Genomic DNA, 20,002 nt, shown 5'->3' on the forward strand with positions numbered 1-20,002 from the left:
CCATGATGAACCTTTGTTACAGCTTGGAAAGGCCTTTAAGTTCTCCAGGCAACCCCTCAGAGAAGGGAGGTAATGTCCAGTTACTTAGAGTTGAGGGTGGAGCCAGCTCAGGACCCCCACTGCCCACACATTAGCCCAGGCCTGGCTCTCAGAGGCCAAGAGCCTAGCAGATCCCTCTTGGTCCCAGGCGTCTGGGAGCCACTCAGGTTTTACCTATGGCCACTCAGACCTGGCCTGGGACTTGGTTTACCTGCTGCCCTCCAAGGGCCCAGGGCAGTTCTCTGCCTTCCTTCCTGACCACCAGCAGATCTGAGGGCCTCCCTCCCCAGAGCCTCAGCCACTTGGCACCCACACCTGCCTCTCTCTCTCCAGCCCCTGAAATGCATCATCAAGCACCCCAACGGGACCCAGGAAACAATCCTCCTGAACCACACTTTCAATGAGACCCAGATCGAGTGGTTCCGGGCTGGCAGCGCTCTGAACAGGATGAAGGAGCTGCAGCAGTGAGGCCCTCACCTGCCTGCCACCACCCACCCAGCCCCGACTCAACTTGGGGGCCACTTGCAAGTGCAGTTCCCATGTGTCACCAGAACTGATTGGATCCAGCTGTGGCTTCCTGCTCCAAGATGGCACAACCAGACACTCCTCCTGCCCTGCCCGCCCTCAGCCCAAAGCTGGGGCCGTTCTTAAAGTCAGCCCCAGCCCTGCCCTTCCATCTTGTTTGGTTCACATCTTGAGCAGGTCTGTGCAACTGTATTTATTTTTGATGACAAGACTCCCATTTAAAGAAGTTTTTCCTGTCTAATCATTTCACTGGTGGCTGAAGAAGTCTGGAGAACCTTTTGTTCTTGTAAGAAAATAAGAAAGTCCGCAACTGTTCCTGCGTATGAGTGGTGTTTATGCTGGTGCTCGCTCTAGGGTCTGTCCAGAGAGGGTCTCTTCGGGCAAGGTCACTGGAGGCCTCTGATGGACCCTTGTCACCACAGCAGGGGAGACAGTCATGGCAGAAGCCTCTCCGGAGCCGCCTCCCAGCGCCCTCTCTCCCTGCAGGGCAGCCCCTTCCCCACTCTATCGAGTCACCGAAGCCCCAGCGCTCAACTACAGCTAAAGCCCCGAGGAGGGGCCTCCCCTTTCCCCCGGGTCCTGGGCACTGCTGAAATGTCAGGCATGGCCTCAGCCCTCTAAACACCTCGAGGGGAGACAGGCCCCCATCTGATAGCTGAGGCCACCCTGAAAGTGATTCTGCCAGGGTCACAGCCAGGAGCTGACAGGCCCTTCAACGCGAGGAGGTGGCGAGTGCTGTTCTGCTTTCACTCCTTCCTGGGCTAACTGCAGCTGACACCACCCAGCACCTCCATGCGCTGGTACCCCATGTGGGCTGAAGTGGGGGGCAGATCCCATGGAAGTCCCCTGATCAGGCAAGACCTCCCCAACAGGCTGGTCAGGGCCAAGGGGCAGGAGGAGCCAGCCAACCTCTGCAGAGTTGGCAGCACGCTGGCTGCTGGCTCTGCCGGGGCCATGGGGCCTCAGCAGACCCTTGGGCTGTTCCTGGCGTGGTTCCAGTCTGCGTGGCAGCTGGCCCTGGACTCCGGCCTGTGCCATGGGGTGTCAGGCAGAGGAGCACAGCAGTAGCCACCCCATCACCTTCGGCCGCGAACCCTGCAGCCACCCCTACTCAGCTAGTCTGACTGAGGTCAGGGCTGTCTGAGCCACCCCATCCCCCAGGTGCAGGTGGGAAGGCAAGGGCCCCTAAGGGTCAAACAGCAGTCTCCACAGCCCAGGCAGTGACCCCAGGCTACCCTCATGCCCTGCAAGACATTGTCATGCTCAGCAAGCCCAAGGCCCAGCTCTCACAACTCCCAAGACCTCCTGTTCTTTTTCAGGCCTGGGGGAATCATACCCACAAGTCATTTGGGGTAAAGGACACACTGTCCAGTCATAGCAACTCTGGCTTTTAGACAAAGGCAGCCCCTTCCCTACCAAAGCTGCCCTTGTTTATTAAAAGTCTTACTGTCACTAAAAGAAGTCCATGGGGGCGGCAAGGCTTGGGGGCAGACTTGGAGGAGCAGGGCCTGTGCCAGCCCAGGTACCCCTGGCCCCACCCTCCAGCCAGTCCAGGTGGCACTCACTCTCCTCCTCAGCAAATGGTGTCAGCTGCTGTCAGTCTTCCCAGCTGGCTTCACCATCTTCACAAGGGCTGGGCTGGGGTCTCTCCGGTCAGGGGGGCCTGTGCTGAGCCCCGGGGCTAGTTGCTGGTCCACCAGGAGAGAAGGCCCAGACCCGGCTCACTGATGGATCCCTGCGGGGGAAGAGGACAGGAACCTGTCAGCTGCAGCCAGGGCTTGAGCCAGCTAAGTGGCAGGTAAAGGGGCCCTTCCTGTCAGCAACCCAGCAGGCCCAGTGTAGGCGAAGGGGAGGGCGGGGGGCATGACTTGGTGGAAATTTAGTGCTCCCCACTGGCAGGTTAGGAGCACAGCCCACATCGCTCCCACCCCAGCCTCAAAGGGGTCTAACAAGGAAAGTGCCCATTGACTGGGGGCACGGGCACGGGCCCGGCCCTGCGACTGCAGTCAAGGTCAAGTACTCTCACTCCTGGTCCGCTCAACAGGCGCCCAGCAGGCCAGCCCTGCGTCCTAGGCACGCCCTCTCGATTTGCCGAAGGTCGAGTCCTGCCAGGAAGACCGAGCGATCGTGAGGCCCAGCCTCCAAACCCAGTGAAGGGATGCTCCCAGCCGTAGATTCCTGACAACAAATCACCCCAAAAGCAAAGAATTTGGGCCCACCTCACAACAGAAAACCCCACTAGCAGGACCCTGGAATCCCACCTTTCTCATTTGTCACTGACTCAGGCTTTGTAAGGGTAAAAGGCAAAATGAACCAAGCCTCATCTGGCCAGCAGCGTTTGTGAGGCTCGCTCTTCCTGAAGCCCTCCTAGCCTCTGGGCCTTAACTCTTTCCCAAGGCCCTTCCTCGGCCCCTGCCTCTCTCAAAGCCCACTTACCAGTGGCATGTGCCCACAGTGGGTCTCAGCGGCACTATCATCCAGCTGGGGCTCCGTCCCTCTCTCGCAAGTAGGGGTCTGCCTCTAGCCCACCCCACCCCCCAAAGGCCGGGGTAGCTTCACCCGTGATGAAGTCTCACAGCAAGGCCAGAACTAAGGAGACGGAGGCTCCCCAGGAGGAAGTGCCCATGTAACTAAGGCCTCATGGCCAGGGCCTGGACCGGGCCTGCTGGAACCGAAGCTCTAGGAGTCGGATCCCAAGTCTGCGCCCGAGGAGGCAGCCCCACACCCTCCTGCAGCAACCTGTTGTCGCCACAGCCACGACCCAGCCTCTCACCACAAGCGTGTACGGAGCTTCCTTCTTCGGCACTTCCTCGCTGGAAGAGGCAGCCTCAGCTGAGCTGGGGCCCGTGGGCGACGTATCCACAAAGCTCTCATCCACCACCCGGAAGCGGACGTCCTCGCCAGTGTCCATGTACAGATCGTGCGCGCCCTCCTCCGTCTCGTACTCCCACACCCACACCTGCTCTGCCTCGTCGCTGGGAGGGGCCCAGGGTCAAGGCAACAACAAGGCCTTGGGGAGCCCCTCCACCCTCAGGGGCAGGGTCTCCCCAGCACACACACCCCCACCCCAGAAAAGCAGGCTCAGTTCCATATGCAAACCAGGGGCCAAAGGCCAGGCGAACACGTGTCCCCAGAGTATGGGGGCAGGAAGGAGCCCTGGCGCTCAGGTGGGAAGGACCATGGCCTGGGGCCCATGCCCTGCCAGCCCGACTGGACTCGTGCCTGTGTCCTCCCAGAGGCCGACGGGCCAGACCTCAGCTCCCCTACCCGCGGCCTGTGTGCCGGGGACAAGGCCCAGCTCTGTGCCTCAGTGTCCCCATCTGCCAGGGAGGAATCGTAACAAGACCTTCCTTCACAGGCTGTTGTAAGGATTGAGCAAAAGGGCAGACCTTATCTCATCTAATGCCCCTGATGATGAGCCACAGGGCAGGCAAATCAAGAGCTTTCCCGGTTTTCAAGGAGGAATTGTGGAATGTGAGTGCACTCACCCCCGGGCCCCTAGCCCCCGGGAGGAGCAGGCCCGCATGGGGGGAGGGGCAGGCCCGCATGGGGGGAGGGGCAGGCCCACACGGGGGGAGGAGCACGCCAGCACCAGCCCGGCCACAGCCAAGGCCCCCTCCCTCCTCAGCGCAGCGGCTCCCCCCACCAGGGGTCCTGCCTTTCGGTAGGACAGATGGAGCCGTCCCTTGAGTCTCACATGAGCAGAAAGACCCTCAGAACAGACAACCCAGCGCAGCAGGCTACCGCTGGGACAGGGACAGCGGGCAGCCCAGCATGGCAGAGAGGGGGCCATCCTCCCAGGGAAGAGACCTTGGAGGCGATTCCTGCGGGGAGGAGGACGGCGGAGTGGAAGACAGGGGCCCCCCAGGGCCCCCCAGCCCTAAGGCGGCGCAGGTACAACCTGCGCGGACAAGCGTGGTCTTGACACGCCGACAGGAACCAGTGGCATCAAGATCAGCATGGGACACACGGGCAGGGCAGCACCTCCAGGGTTGAAGTGCAGGCTGGAGGGGTGACCCGGAGGCCAGGGGCGCCAGCTCACAGGACCCAAGGGATCCCCAAGGAGTTGGGACGTTCCTTTGGCGAGGCCTGAGCTCCTCCTGGCCCTCGGGAACCTTGGGAGGATACAACTTGGCTGGCTGCTGCAGGGACTCCGGGGGGATGAGAATGTCATCGAAGAACCCTAGAGACACTGCAAGAGACGGAGGAGGAGACACGTGGGCCGGAGGTTCACGACGGCAAACACCAAGAGGTCGGAATTCTCAACAGATGACCCTGGCCCTGTGTTGCCAGGGGACAGGTAACACCAGAGGAAACTTGGGTCCCTCCCAGGGCACCCCCACCAGCCTCGGGGCCCACCTGAAATCCCGGTTAGGGACCTCGTGGTGAAACCTCAAAGCTGATCAGGTCCTCACCCGCTACGTCAAAGTGAGGCCTCAGAGGGGCTGAGCGTCCACACGGCTGGGCACGCGAGCGCGAGTGGGCTTTTCTGACCCCACCCCGCCCACGGGGACCAGCTTGGCATGGGGCCCACCCGGCCTGGCCGCCGGCCCCCAGGGGTGCTCAGGCCAGGCTTACCGTGCACTCCCTCTGGGCTGCAGCCTTTGATCTTTCCAATCAGAATCTCATCCAGGAACGGGTGGAACACCACGTAGCGGAAGTGGACTGGACATCAAGAACGCAGGGCAGGGACAGATCAGTGGCAAGCAGGTGCACAGTGAACACCTTCCCACCGCCACCCGGGGACTGGGGGCCTGATGTGGCCACACTGGGCGTCTGCCCAGCGGTCCACTTCCCTGTAGGCCCAGACCCGTCAGCTGAGCTGGGGGGACCCTCAGCTACTCCTGCTGACTGGCAGTTTGCCCCCAAGCCTAGGTCTGACGTGGAACAAGGTGCTAAAAATGCCCTGAAATTAAAACGGGGAGGGGGGCAGAGGTGGCCCGCTGAGCAAGAATGCCCCCGTGGGTTCTCAGGCCCTGCCCTGGGTGGTCCTCAAAGGAAATACCCGGTGGCATCTGTGCCCACATCACCACCTCCAAAGCCTAGCAGAAGCCATGTGTCACCTTGTCACCCCTGCCCCTTGCTTAAAGCCCCAAAGGGGCTGTCCCCATTGGCCTGAACACCCCCAGGACCAGAGAACACCCGAGGCTACGCCCTGCTGCTCGCTCTGCATCTGGGTCATTCTGTGACTGTGACAACGAGATGAGCCAGAAAGCCTGGGAACCTGCTCACAGCCAGAGCCAATAAGTGTCCCCAAGTTTTTTTAAATCCACTAGACAGGGCCACCGGGTCAAACCCTGCCTTCCTCAGCCAGCTGCTGGGCAGATTTAATCCCCAAATACCAGCTTCCACCTCTCGTACCCTCAGCTGCCTGGTCTGCCGTGGCCTCAAGGGAAGCTGGGCCCCCAGCGCCCAGCCCCGGCCACGCTGCTTGCCCACTGCTCCACTGGGCAGGAAGTGAGGAGACAGGGTGGCAGCTGGGGCCCCTCCCGCCCCATGAGGAGAGAAGCCACTAAGTCACGGCCTTCGCTGGGAGTCTCAGGGAGCTTGGAGCCTCATGACCTCCCAGAGAGCGGGTGAGGGCAGCCAGGAATCATGGGCCCGCAGGACAGAAAAAACCCGGCCCCTCGTGACCCAGTGTGGAGTCTGGTGGAGGCTCTACCGGGCATGTGCCAGGGCCCGGCTGGGTACTTGGATGCGGGGCTTACGGGGCAGACGGCACAAAGCCCTGCGGGGAGCGCCAGTGTGGTACAACCACATTCACCAGCCGAGGGGAGCCGGCCGGGGCGGGGGGAGCAGGCCGGGGCGAGAGGCTCCCCTGGGAGGCCAGGTCCAGCCGGCCCCGAGGGCAGCACACCTGGGGCTGGTGCGGGAAAAGCACGCGCCGCGACGGGCAGGGCTGGCCGTTCGCAGTCAGCCCCGCAAACCGCACAGGCCAGCATTCTGTGAGCACTCACTACATGCCAGGCGCCAGACCAGAGGCTTCACGTGGGATTTCCCCTCTACGCCTCACAACCATTCACAGAGGTGGAAACCGATACACAGGTAAAGCAACCTGTCCCAGGCCAGAGAGCAAGGAAGCAGGAGGCACTCGGCAAATGGGTATTCCTGAGACGAAGGCCCGGGCCGGGCAGGCCCAGCCTCAGCCATGAGCCCTGGGTGAGGCAGAGGCGGGTGTGGGGCCCAGGGGGGAGCGGAGGGGCTGGCCTCCAGGCGTGGCCACTAATCCCCACCGCGAAGTAACAACTCGCCTGCACGGTGCTCCACCTGCCAGGAAGCTGCCGTGTGATCCCACATTACAGAGGAGCAACCGAGGCTGAGAGAGGTGGAGTCACCTGCCCGAGGTGCCATCCAGGGACACTGCCAGAATTCAAATCTGGGTGCATCGGCCGTGATTACCCCAGTGTTCAACTCCAGTTTGTTCCCAAGGAAAGAGGGGACCCAGGATGAATGGATGTGGGTGGGGGGCAAGTGGAAACCTTACTGCAGAAACCAACTGAATGGGTAGAATCTTCTCAACTTTTTCCCCCCAGTTTTGCTTAAAGGTCTGGTAGCTGTTACCACTTTGGACAACCAAAGCCCCTGTCGGAACGCAGAGACGGGGCCCAGCTCGGGGCTGTCTTTCTCTGTGAACAGAGGCCCTCACCATCTGGTTTGTACAGTTCGGTCTGATTTTCTTGCTCCTAGCCCGTACAAAGGCAGCCTGGCTTCTAGGGCTCTCCCAGAGCACAAGAATGTCCACCTAAACCGGGTCTCAGGTCTCGGGACTCCTGGACACGGACCGAGGCGGTCTTGCGCCATGCTCTGGAATCACTAGGCACCTCCGCGCTGAGCAGCTGGCTGTACGGACCGGAGCGGGGCACCTCACGCGCGGGCTTGTGGGACAATCACCTGGCACCTCGTCAGAACAGTTTATAGGCCGCCCAGGTGACAGCTGCACCCCCACACTCAGAGGAGCCCTGAACCGGCCGGGTGAGCCCTCGTGGCCTCTGCTTCCGACCTGGTTCATCAGCAGGGGGTGAAGAATGTCTCCCCCCCCCCCCCCCCCCCGCCCCGAGGCCCCCTGGGCTGGGGCTGTCCACGTCCCATGCTCATGGCCCAGCTCCTCCCGAAGTGGCCCTCTCTGGTCCCCCTCCTGCTAGGTGCTAACTGTCCCCTCACACCCTTTGCAATGTGACTGTCCCTCCCCATCAGGTGGAAGAGTCTAGTTCTCCCCTGTGGACTTGGGCTTGGCCACGTGACTTACTCTGGCCAAGGTGACATTAACATATGACGTGAGCGGAGACTAGAAAAGTGTGCCCTTGTGCTTTGTTAGCCTCAAAACCATCAGGTGAACGAGCCGGCTGCAGCCTCCTAGAGGGCGACACCCCATGGAGCAGAGGTGAGCCTTCCCGGCCGAGCCCCCCAGACCCACCAGCTGCCCACCCCACCCGGCCGACCACAGAACCGGGAGGAAGATGTGCCGCTCTGAGCCACCAGGCCTTGGGGCAGTTTGGTAGGCAGTGAGAGAGGCAGGAGCTCAGCGTGATTCAAAATGATGAGCCGCTGGGTGTTCGCCAAGTGCCAAGGTCCTGCCCCAAGAGCTTCACACGTATTAACTGGCTCCTCCTCAGAAAGGTCCCATGATATAAAACCGACTGCTAACTGCAGTTTGCCGATGAGGAAATGGAGGCACAGGGAGGCTACACCTCCTGCTTGGGGCTTACAGCTATTAAGTAGCAGAGCTGGGATCTGAATCCAGAGGCCACGCGTTCAAGCACGATGCCCTGCTGCCCCTCAGTCTCCCTGGCTCCAAGCAGTCGCTGCCCTAGGAGGGCCGGCTGCACCCCCTGGCCCCAGGCTTCTAGGCCAGCAACGACCACCCCACCTTGTCATCGTCTGGCCAGACAGCAAGGGACTGGGGCGGGCCCAAGTGGGGCTCCATCACAGACGAGACCAAAGGGTGTGTAATGCGGACCCCGACTCTGAGCTGGAAAAGGTCTGGGGAACCCCAAGTCTACTTTCTGGCCTTACAGATGAGGAAACTGAGGCCCAGAGAGGGAAAGAGGTTGCCCATACTCACCCAGCCAATCCTTGACCGTCAGGGTGAGGCCTCAGGTTCCCCACCCCCCAGCCCAGGATTGATTCCCACCCCTTCGGCCACCGCAGGGGCTTGACTTCTCGCCACAGAACACCGAGGCCCCAAGAGCCTCCCAATGCCCCAGGAAGGGAGGACACCCACCTTTGGTGTGCGATGCGCCATCCCCTGGGAACACGTAGGCGTCCTCCAGCTTGGTGATGTCGAACAGACAGATGCAGAGGCCCACGTTGTACACGACCTGTGTGCACACATCCATGTGACCACACACACCCGCATACCCCACACTGGCCCCAGAGGCCCAGCTCCCCACATGGTTTTTCTCCTGAGACTCCCCCAGTCACAACAGGGCAGGTCCAAGTATTCCCATTTTGTGGTCAGAAGGGCTGGAGCACCGGAAGCAGATCTGGCTCAATGGATAGAGCACCCGCCTACCATACGGGAGGTCCAGGGTTCAAACCCAGGGCCTCCTTGACCCGTGTGATGCTGGCCCATGTGCAGTGCTGATATGTGCAAGGAGTGCTCTGCCATACAGGGGTGTCCCCCGCGTAGGGGAGCCCCACACTCAAGGAGTGCGCCCCGTATGGAGAGCTGCCCCACGCGAAAAAAGTGCAGCTTGCCAAGGAGTGAGGCCTAATACACAGAGAGCTGACGCAGCAAGATCATGCAACAAAAAGAAACACAGATTCCCAGTGCCGCTGACAAGAATACAAAAGGACACAGAAGAACACAGAGCGAACAGACACAGAGATCAGACAACTGGGGGTGAGGGGAGAGAAATAAATAAAATAGTAAATCTTAAAAAAAAAGAAGAGCTGAGGTGACCTCAGGGAGGAACCTCAGAAGGCTGGGGTCTCCAGAAAGAACAGGGCTCTGGTGACTGACAAGACAGATCCAGGTCCAATCCCAGCTCCTTCACTGTTCGTCTGACCCCCAAGGGGGTCACTTCACCTCCCGAGCCTCAGTTTCCCCAACTACAAAAATGGAAACACCAGGCTGCAGGGCTGTTAAAGAGAGAATGGACGTGAAACCCCTCTGCTCATGCATGGCTTCCATGCTAGAACTAATAATCGTCACTTCCTGGTTATTACTAGGAAGGGGGACTAGTACAGGGATCCCGGGCTAACCCTGGCTAAACCTACGCTTTCCAACGTCCCCAAGGCCAGGCTAGAGCCTCACAGCGCAGCTGATCCCTGTTGTGCCCACACTCTCAGACGCACAGACGCAGCTGCCGGGGCTGAAGGCCAAGCCCTGCAGCTAGCAGGGGACCGGGTGCAGACCAGGGCTCCTGTGCCCCATCCCATCCCCCACACACCCCCGTGGTGCCCCCCACGCTCAGCCACTCAGCACCTGGTCACCTTCACCAGTGTCATCGCCCTCCAATGAGAGTCCTTGCAGGGATGCTCAGGGGCCTCAGAGAGGTGGGCGCACCCCTCCACCGCAAGGCCACAGGGTCCACGGGCTTCGGGAGCGCCTGGAGACTGCGCCCTCGGCCGCACTGTGGAAGCGCTCCTGGGAAGCCTCCTCCAACGAGTCAGATACGGAAGGCCTTGCTTCTCAGCCTTCACACCACCCCAGGGCCCTGAAGGCCCCAGGCCCTAAAGGGACACCCTTCCCCTCTTGGACTTCCTCTGTCCATTAGGCTCACACCTCGTCCCTCCCGAGATCCCCTCACCTTCCACCTCACGAAGGGGACAAGCCAACTGTGAAGGACTCCTTGAGTTCTCCCCACCACCTCACAGCCCCCATATCTGAACGAGCCCCTCCTGCAGGCTTGGCCTCCACTGAAGGGTCCTGCCTCCTGTCTTAAGTCAGCCAAGTCTCCTCTCTCTCACCCTATCACCTCCCGCTGCTGCACAGGTCAAGACCAATACCCGGATACTGCACTCAGCCCACACGCTCCAGCCCACCCCTCCAGCGCCACCCCCACCTTCCCTCTGCCATGCCAAGGCCATACAAGGGTCTCCCCTGCCACAGGGCCTTTGCACATGCTGTTTTCACTGCCTGCACAGCTCTTCTCTCTGCCCAATTCCCTCCTGGCCCTAATAAGGTTCTCACCTTCATATCTCAGTTCCAACATATCTCAGTTCAACAAAGCCACCAGTCCCTCTCATTCCAGATAAAATTCCTTTGTTCCACGTGCTTGTGGATACCTGTCCTTCCCTTCTCAGCTTTCACCGCAATTTGTCATCACACACTCAACTGTGGGACCCTCTCACTCATGCCTGCTTCCCCTACCAGACTACAGGACAGAAGCATGTCTGCTTCACACAATCAACAGACCATTCTGGAATGCCTACTCTGAGCCAGGCTCTGGCTAGGTGTAGGGGTGGGGGAGATAACACAGGGAAGAAGAAAAGGTCCCCACACTCATGGAGAGGAAAAAAGAAAAATGATCACCAAGTAAAGAAAGAAACAAGAAAATAAGCGTGGTACATGCTAGGGAGGAATTAAAGTGCAATGACAGAAGAACTGAGAGGGGCGCGAGACTCCAGAAAAGGCGGGGGTGGGGGGAAAGGGGAAGGCACTAAAATAGTGGGTCTGCCCACACGTGTGCAAATCCACGCCGCAGGAAGGAATGGAGGCACCTGTTAACTCCTGGTTACTAGAGCCTCCCATGTCCACAAAAGCAACGCGAGGTTGGTAGGGCAGTGATGACCACTCCCATTTTACAAATGGACACACACTGCGGCCCAGCGAGGGTAAGTGACTTGCTCAAAGTTGCCAAGTAAATGGGAAGCGTGGACTCGAGCACTTCCCAATTTCAAAGCCCTTTTCAAACCCATTTTCCCTTTGATCGCCTTCACCTCCCTGGCGAGGTAACGATCACCCCATCCCACTCTACAGAGAAAGAAACCCGGGCTCCAAGGAGTTCGGCTCCCGGCTTGAGGCCGACCCGCGACCCCGCGTGCCCCGCACCTTGTTGGCCAACTTCTTGTTCAGCTCCTCGGCGATGGAGTCGTTGAGCTTCCTCTCAAACTGCCACGGCGGCGTCCGCACGGTGTCCACCATCTCCACCAGGACGAACATCGCGGCCGGCGCTGCGGCTCCGGCCACGGCGGGGTCGATCCGGCGCCGGGGCCTGGGGGCGCCCAATCACCCGGGGGTGGGGGTGGCCATGCTCCGCTCCTGCCAGAGGAGGAAAGTGAGGCCCGCAGGGAGAGGTGCGCCGCCTACCTGCACCACGCGCCGCTCGCCCTGGCGTAGCCAGCCCACAGCCGCACGGCCCGGGGCGGGAACCCGAATCCCGTCGCTTCCGGAGAGCAAACCAATAAGAAGCCTCGGCCCGCCTCCCTGCAGCGGGGCGGGGCCGCCGGAGGCTGCGCGCGCCGGGAGGGGCGGGGCCGGGGCGGGGAATGGGCGGGGCCTGGGGCGGGGCGGGGCCTCTCCTGCCTTGCTGCGAGCTGTTCCCCCTCCCACGGCGCTTTCCGGTTGCTAGGCGACCTCCGCACACCCGCGAGGTGCCACACCTGCCCGGCAGGTCTCAGATGGTGCTCTGCGTGGCGGCCAGAGGAATCCTTTCAAACGCAAAATAATGGGCTTAAAACCTTCAGTCCTCTGGGGATGAGGAGAAACTGACTGGACAGCAGCAGCACGAGGGACCTTTGTGGGAACCTCTTGTTTTAGGGGGTGGTTACACGATTGTCAAAACTCATGGAAGGGGAGTGGGCGTCGCTCAGTGGTTGAGCGCCTGCTCCCCATGTACGAGGTCCCGGGTTCAATCCCCGGTACCTCCTTAAAGAAAAAAAAAAAAACACCCATGGAAGTCAACTCTTAAGATATCTGCATTTCATTGTAGATAAATTACGTCTCTATTTAAAAGTGATGTGTCCATAGACAGATGAATGGATAAGCATTCTGTGATATATATATGCAATGGAATACTCTTTAGAGTGAAGTTCTATACATGCTACAACCTGGATGAACCTTGAAGACATCATGTTGCATGAAATAAGCCAGACAAATATTGCTTGATTTACTAGAATATGCAAATTCACGGAGGCAGAAAGTAGAGTAGGTTGGGGGTGGGGTGGGAAGTTGATGCTTAATGCATGCAGAGTTTCTGTTTGGGGTGATGGAGAAGTTTTGGTAATAAACGGGAGTGGTGGTAACACAACACCGCGTATGTAATAACACTGAATTAGATACTTGGAAATGGTTAAAACGAGATATGTTATGTTGCATATATGTGAAAGTTTGAAGCTTTTTGTGGATCCCAGAAAAGAACGTGTTCTTGGCGCTAATCCATTTCCGTGGGCGTGGGATGCTTGGATTGGAGTGGATTCAGTTGGGGGCTTGGACTGGCTTGCTTCTGTGAGGCGTGACCCACGGTGGGTCTTGGTCCTCTTGCTGGAGTCCTTTATAAACAGAGGACTGAGAGCAGCAGACCCAGAAAAAGGCAGCAGAGACAGAGAAACCCCGAGAGGCAGAGAGAGGAGGTGTAGAGGCCCGAGGCTCGGAACAAGCCCCCCGTGTGGCTCAGAGAAAGGAGGTCTGGAGGAGAGGGGAGAGATATGCCTGATCACCCACAGCTGAGCTCAGGAAGCAAGTAAGCCCAGAGAACCAGAGCCTCAGACCAGCAGATGCCCCCACGTGGCGAGATCGCAAACAGACAACCGCCGGTGAAGACAGCACCTCTGACGATGCCTTGGTTTGGACACGTTCATGGCCTGAGAACTGTAAGCTTCTAACCTAATAAATTCCCATTATAAAAGCCAGCATTTCTGGTATATTGCTCCCGGCAGCTTTTAGCAAACTAAGACAATATGGTACCATAATAAACATTTTTTAAATGATGATAAGTGGGGTGGGGGGAAACCTCAGTAGCTGCCCTTTGAATAAGAAACCTCTGCGCTGCACTGCCTCTAGAAGTTGGAAATGTCCAAGCTGGTGGAGTGTGGAACTAAACTGCAGAGCGTTTTAACCAAAACAACAATTTGAGAACTTGAAAAGATCCTTGGGGCAGATGACAGACATTCTGAAATGCGTGGTGCCTAAATATGCTGATTTCACAACATCCCTCTGACGCTGATCCTGAATTTGGCCTTCCCAACAGCTCTTATTTTTTTGTTTCCAGGTCTGTCTACTTCTGCTAGGATTTCAGCTACTTGAGGGCAGTAGCAAAGGTTGCTTCAGCTCTCTTCCCACAAGCTCCCAATCTCATTTCTTAGAGGCAGTCAGTAAAGGTGCTTAAGAGATTAATATTAATTTTACCTCTCAAATTCTTGGTCTTTTACTTCTGCCTTGGTTCCAGCCTTATCAATCCTCCGCTGCCCCCACCTTCTGGCTTTCCAACCTCAACCTCTCCTGCAAGCCACTTCCACACCATCACATAGGTCTTCCCTGCATGACTCTTTTTTGCTCGCACCCAAAGGTCAGGACTGACCCCGCCTTCCTCTCCAGCCCTGCCCCGCTTCTGTTTGCCAGGCCCGGGAATGGAGCCTCAGGAACGGAACCGCCCCGCCCCTTTTACAGCTATGCCATTGAATGCCTCTTTTTTACCCGGAAAACTCCTACTCAGCCATTAGAACCCAAATGTGCTATCTTTCCCAGGCATCCATTCATTCATCCATTCATTCGACATACTATGTGCCCAGCTGTTGGGGATCCAATGGCGGAAGAAAAGCTGGGCCCTGAGCTCAGCTTCAGATCGGAGTTGGGGGTGGGAGTGGGGGCAGGGAACAGATACAGAGAGAAAGCTACAAGTAATTCAGCTGCTGTGCACAGGAGATGAGAACTGGGACACTCTGAGCCTGGTGACCTAGCCTGAGCCTTGTAATAGTAACAGCTACCACTTACTGAGCGCCTCTTACCTGCTAAGCACACCCCCCCCTCCCGTTCGCTCATTTCATCCTCCCGCCCCACCCCCACCCCCTCCCCACGAGGTAGGGGCTATTATCATTATCCCATTTGCCAGGCAGGACGCTAGGGGCCAAGAGAGGTTAAGCAGCTTGTTCAAAGTCACCCAGCTAAGGAGGGGCCGAGCTAGGATTCAGACTCTGGAGCCCTAACCACCAGCCTGTGCCCCCAGGACATTATCTAGAGGGCAGCCTCGGGAAGCCCTGGAAAGCTAGAACCGGAAAGTGACACTGTAAAGCTGAACGGGAGTGGGTGGGACGGGGCGGGGCGGCGGCAGGAAGACTGGGGGAAGCTATTTTGTGGCCCTGGCAGCAGGAGGCCTGCACAGGCAGGGGGCTGCGCTGAGCGGCGGCGCTGGCCGGAGTCCAGAGGTATTGGGGGGGGGGGGGGGTGGAGTGGACGGCCTCAGGCCCCCGGATGGCTGACCTGGGGGAGGGAAGAAGGAGGAGCCCGCCGGGTGGGGGCCCATTCAGCGAGTGGGAACCTGGAGCCGGGCCCGGCGGGGGAGGCAGGGGCAGCGGCCTGGAAGAGCTGGGTGTTTGGGGTTCGCAGGCTGCCCTGACGGTATTCAGCTCACAGGACCGCCCCAACGATGTGTTGGCACGACTGCTGTCCCCGCTGGGGAGACGGGGCCCGGCGCTCATTTATTCTCCGCTTCCTCCCAAGAGGGCTTGAGGTGGTTGACAGAAATACCCCGGCCATTAGCCTGCGCGCCCCGCCCGGGCCAGGGCTCCCGGGGACCCGCTGCGCTTTGAATGTGTGTTATGTGAATGAAGGAAGGGAGAACAAAATAAATGCCAAGGACGTAGGGGTAAGGGAGAAAAGGCTTGCAGGCGAATCAGGGCCGGAGGAGGAAGGCAGAGAAGGGACGTGGTCAAGGACAGGGGCCTGGAGTGCCCACGCCACAGCCAGGCGACCCGGGAGACGTCAGGGAGCCCCTTGGCACCGCAGCTGCTTCTTGGCAAAATGGAGAGGATGGCGGAGCCCATGTCAGATGCGCACCCGGGCAGGCGGAGAAGAGCAGGGGTGCGCGAGAAACTGATGTGGCTGCGTCTAGGACAGGAACTGAGCGGGGGCGGGGTGGAGGGGCAGGAGGAGAAGATTTTTTAACCAAATACCCTTTGTTACCTTAGATGTTTGGAATAATGGGAATATAGTACCTAGTCAAAAAGGAATAACATTTAAATTTAAATTAAAAAGCAATTAAGGGAAGCGGATTTGGCTCAACGGATAGAGCATCCGCCTACCACATGGGAGGTCCAGGGTTCAGACCCCGGGCCTCCTTGACCCGTGTGGAGCTGGCCCATGCGCAGTGCTGATGCGCGCAAGGAGTGCCGTGCCACGCAGGGGTGTCCCCCACGTAGGGGAGCCCCACGCGCAAGGAGTGCACCCCATAAGAAGAGCTGCCCAGTGCAAAAGAAAGTGCAGCCTGCCCAGGAATGGCGCCGCACACACGGAGAGCTGACACAACAAGATGATGCAACAAAGAGAGACACAGATTCTCGGTGCCACTGACAAGAATACAAGTGGACACAGAAGAACACACAGTGAATGGACACAGAGAGCAGACAAGGGGGGGTGTGGGAAGGGGAGAGAAATAAATTAAAAATAAATCTTTAAAAAACAAATTGGAATTCCGCTCTCCTCCGCCTCTTCCACCTGTTCCCGGGGGCCCAGGCTCCGCCACTCAGCCGAGGAGACCTTCTCAGGGGCAGTAACGGGCGCCACGCTGTCCAGGGATGATTCTCAGTGGCATTCGACAGCCGCTCCCTCCACACCTACTCGGGGCCCTTGGTGAGATCCTCTCTTGACCTCTGACCGCAGGCAGGCTGGGGCTGCTCGCCCTCCCTGCCGCGCCCACACCTCTGGGGACCTCCCGCCCCCCCTGGCTTGGGGCACCAGCCAACTGCTGCCATTTCCTCCCTGTCCATCTCCAGCCCAGCTGTCCCCTGGGTCCCCGACTCCTACATCCCCCGCCAGCAGGTCATCTCCAACTCAAGCTTAACACAGGCCAGACTGGAACCCTCGCCCACCCCTCCGCAGCCAAGCTCCCTGCCCTCGTGCTTCCAGGTGCTCAACCCAGGCCCCGGGAGCCCCCGACTCCTCTCGAGGCCTGTTGTCTACCTTCAAGGTGCGTCCAGAATCCAACCTCTCCCAATACTCACCCCTCACTCTTGGGGCCCCTGCCCCCTCGCCACCTACCCTGGTTGCCAGGCTCCAGCCTTTGTCCCCTACATTCCATCCTTAGCACAGGGCCCGAGAGTCGCTGTTAAGACGTCAGGGCTTCTCAGCCCTCTGTTCCAGAGCCTGCCGCGCTCCAGGCCCCTGGGAGGGCCAGCCCCTTGTGACTTTGACTGCGCAGCCCTCGTGATCCTCCACCCACCCTGACGCCCCTCCAGCCGGGAGGCGCATTCCCACCCCAGGCCTCTGCGCTCGCTGCATCCTCTCCCTGGAACCCTCTTCCTCTCCCCAGCCTCACGGCTGGACCCCTCACCTCCTCCAGGTCCTGGCTCTAGTGATGCCTCAGTGGGACCTACCCTGTCCCCCTTTTTGAATTGCAAACCACCCCCTATTGCCCACCCCCTACTCTCCACCCGCTTCCCTGTTTAATCATCTCCTGTGGCATTTACTGCCTTCCACCATACAACGTAGTTTATTTATTTAACTGTTCTATTGACTCTGCCCCTACTCGACTGTAAGCTCCATGAAGGCAGAGATACTTGTCTGGTTTGTTCACTGTTGATTTCCTAGTACCTAGAAAAGTACCAAGCACACAGTAAGCGCAGGACAAAATATTAGCTGGATGATTGAATGAAGGAAGGGTAAAATGAAAAGATTAGCCCTGAGATCCACATTCTCCACAGTCACATAGACTGGCTGGTGGTAGAAGATGAATTTGGCCCTGAGCGTCCTGGCAGCCAAAGCAAAGTGAGAACACTTTCAGTTAAACATGGAAGCTTACCAGGTCTTTGGAGTGGACTCAGATTTTCTTGATTCTGGTCCCTCAGAACTTTCTCTAGGTCCTCCAAGAATGGGTGCTGTGAGGCGGTTGGTGATGTCCTGGGAGCTCGTCTGAATGGGTGCAGGAATGACTCTCGTTTGGGTGTTCCCCCCAGTCCAGATGGCTCCCTCATCTGTTTGCTCATTGTCTGCTCATTGCTCTTGCTCATTGGTTTTTTTGTTTTTGTTTTGCTTGTTGTCTGCTCGTTTGTTCATTTGGGTTTTTCTGGTCTGTTTATTGTCTGTTTGTTTTGTGTGTTTTTTTTCTCTTCTTCTTAGGAGGCACTGGGAACCAAACCTGGGACCTCCCATGAGAGAGGTGGGCGCCCAGCTTCTTGAATCACACCTGCTCTGCTCGGTTTCTTTGTTTTTGCTCACTGTCTACTTGTTCGCTCGCTGTCTGGCTCATTGTTTTTTTTCTCGTCTCCTCATTGTTTTTTGCCCATTGCCTGCTTGTTGTCTGCTTGTTGTTTTTTCTTGTTGCCTGCTCGTTGTTTTTGCTTATTGTTTTGCTTGATGCCTGCTTGTTGTTTGCCTGTCTTCTTTAGGAGGCACCAGGAGGAACTAACCTGGGACCTCCCACGTGGTAGGCAGACGCCCTATCCGTTGGGCCAAATCTGCTTCCACTTTTTAAAATTTTTTTAAAGATTTATTTTATTTATTTCTCTCCCCTTCCCCCCGTTGTCTTCTCTCTGTGTCCATTCGCTGTGTGTTCTTCTGCGTCTGCCTGCATTATCTGGTGCCACGGGAAAACTGCGTCTCTTTCTTGTTGCGTGATCTTGCTGCATCAGCTCTCTGTGTGTCCGGCGCCACTCCTGGGCAGGCTGTGCTTTTTTTGCGCAAGGCGGCTCTCCTTGCAGGGCGCACTCCTTGCTGTGGGGCACCCCTACGCAGGGGCGCCCCTGCTTGGCACGGCACTCCTTGCACATGGCAGCACAGCACGTGGGCCAGCTCACCACACGGGCCAGGAGGTCCTGGGTTTGAACCCTGGACCCTCCATATGGTAGGCAGATGCTCTATCAGTTGAGACACATCCACTTCCCGTCCCCTGAGTGTTTTTAAAACACCTCTCCACAAAGGCAAAGAAACAGCGGAAGTGCAATTGGGAAAGATGATTCTGGAAGAGGCCTAACCCAAGTGTCCCCAGGAGGTGGCTCTCTGTTCCCGCTAGACCTAGAAATGTGATGTAGAAAGTCATTCAGAGGCACGTGGGGCCTGACGTGTGTGAGGCCCAGTGCTGGTGGCTTGTGCTCCCTCGTGGTCCTGGGAGCATCGGCCTGCTCCCAGGGGACAGGGGCGGACACGGAAGTCACGCTGGGCATTGCTATTGAGGAAGGTCACAGGGATAACGTGATGGCGAGCGACCGGAAACCGCTGCTCCGGCCAGGTGGCCAGGCTGTGAGGACAGAGCCGAGCCCTGAGCATTGAGAAGGCAGGGGCTGTGGTCCCCGTGTGTGTGTGTGTGTGTGTGTGTGTGTGTGTGTGTGTGTGTGTGTGTGTGGACAGACAGGCGCTGGAGGCTTGGCTCACAACCCAGCCCAGGGTCAGCCAGGGGTCACGCTGACCTCAGGGCAGCGTCAGGGCCCCCTGCCCCATCACAGAGGGCAGCTCCCAGTGACCAGGAGGGGCCCCGAGCAGCAGCAGCCCGGGAAGGCCCCCCACCCGGACCAGAGGCCAGACAGGCTCCGGCGCAGGGGCTGGCCAGGGCGCCCCACTGCCCCCCGCTCCCTCATCCCCCTGCCTGCCTGATCGCCACGCCAGACAGGGGCTGCCAGGCTGCCGCGGAGAGCAGGAGTGTGCCAGGCCTTCCCGTCACGTTTCAGATGAGGAGCTGGCCTCTGCCGGGCCCCCCACTCCCACTCGATGTGGCCCCTGCTCCCCTCCTGCTCCCCGGCTCCGGTGACATCTGCAGCCTCGTGTTCCTTGAGCATGCAGGGTGCCTTCCTGCCTCTGGGGAAACGCCCATGCTGTTCCCTCCCCGGGAAACAGTCTTCCCCCAAGCCTGGCTCCTCCCCACCTCTTGGGACTCAGCTTACCTGGCCCTCCTCAGGGAGACCATCCCTCAACCCTCTGTCCCAAGCAGTGTCCTTCCTCACACCCTGCCTTGTTTGCGTCTCCCCTCTCTTTGGTCTGCACTGGGGTACCTGTCCCTCCTGAGACTCGAGCGTGACCTTGGTGGAACCAAGGAGCCCATCTCTTCCGTTCACTGTGCTCTTGCCAGGCCTAGACAATCTGGCACAGAGTAGGTGGTCGTAAGTGTAGGACTGAATGAGCAAGTGCGATGCTCAGAGCCAGGTGTCCCTTCTCTGGCAGAGGGCCAGGGGACAGATGAGGGGATTGGGGGACAGGGAGCGGGAAGGAGAGATGACTGGTTTCCTGGGAAACAGTCCAGGCAGGAGCTGAGGCCCATGGCAGAGAAGAGGGGCGTCCAGGCACGGACAAGGCATTTCAAAGGCAGCGTGCTGTGGCAGAACCAAGGACGGGGAAGCCAAGCAGAGCTGC

The 20,002-nt window shown here is 58.7% G+C and overlaps 2 protein-coding genes across 2 annotated transcripts in view; one reads left to right on the forward strand and one right to left on the reverse strand.

The window, feature by feature from the left end:
* The window catches only part of ACO2 (aconitase 2), a 69,253-nt gene extending 68,374 nt beyond the window's left edge, over positions 1-879 (forward strand). The window contains exon 18 of the mRNA XM_058309195.2: positions 373-879. Coding sequence (XP_058165178.1) covers positions 373-507 — 135 coding nt within the window. The 3' untranslated portion in view covers positions 508-879. The remainder of the gene's footprint in view (positions 1-372) is intronic.
* Positions 880-1,946: 1,067 nt separating this feature from the next.
* On the reverse strand, positions 1,947-11,890 carry POLR3H (RNA polymerase III subunit H). Its single transcript, XM_004484146.5, has 6 exons — positions 11,561-11,890; positions 8,786-8,882; positions 5,143-5,229; positions 4,693-4,756; positions 3,338-3,539; positions 1,947-2,299 (listed from the first exon to the last, which is right to left on the reverse strand). The coding sequence occupies exons 1-6, from the start codon at positions 11,669-11,671 to the stop codon at positions 2,246-2,248; spliced, it is 615 nt and encodes a 204-aa protein (XP_004484203.1). The 5' UTR covers positions 11,672-11,890; the 3' UTR covers positions 1,947-2,245.
* Between the last annotated feature and the right edge of the window lie 8,112 nt (positions 11,891-20,002).

Source organism: Dasypus novemcinctus, chromosome 12 (assembly GCF_030445035.2).
Source record: "Dasypus novemcinctus isolate mDasNov1 chromosome 12, mDasNov1.1.hap2, whole genome shotgun sequence".
Classification (NCBI taxonomy): Eukaryota; Metazoa; Chordata; class Mammalia; order Cingulata; family Dasypodidae; genus Dasypus; species Dasypus novemcinctus.

What these genes read in the sequence shown, in the direction of transcription:
- POLR3H (XM_004484146.5), bottom strand. Translation starts at nt 11,671, where the DNA reads ATGTTCGTCCTGGTGGAGATGGTGGACACCGTGCGGACGCCGCCGTGG. An exon ending in ACAAGAAGTTGGCCAACAAG is followed by an intron (nt 8,883 to 11,560) that starts GTGCGGGGCACG and finishes GTGTGCACACAG; the next exon opens with GTCGTGTACAACGTGGGCCT. An exon ending in AAGCTCCGTACACGCTTGTG is followed by an intron (nt 2,300 to 3,337) that starts GTGAGAGGCTGG and finishes CTTCCCCCGCAG; the next exon opens with GGATCCATCAGTGAGCCGGG.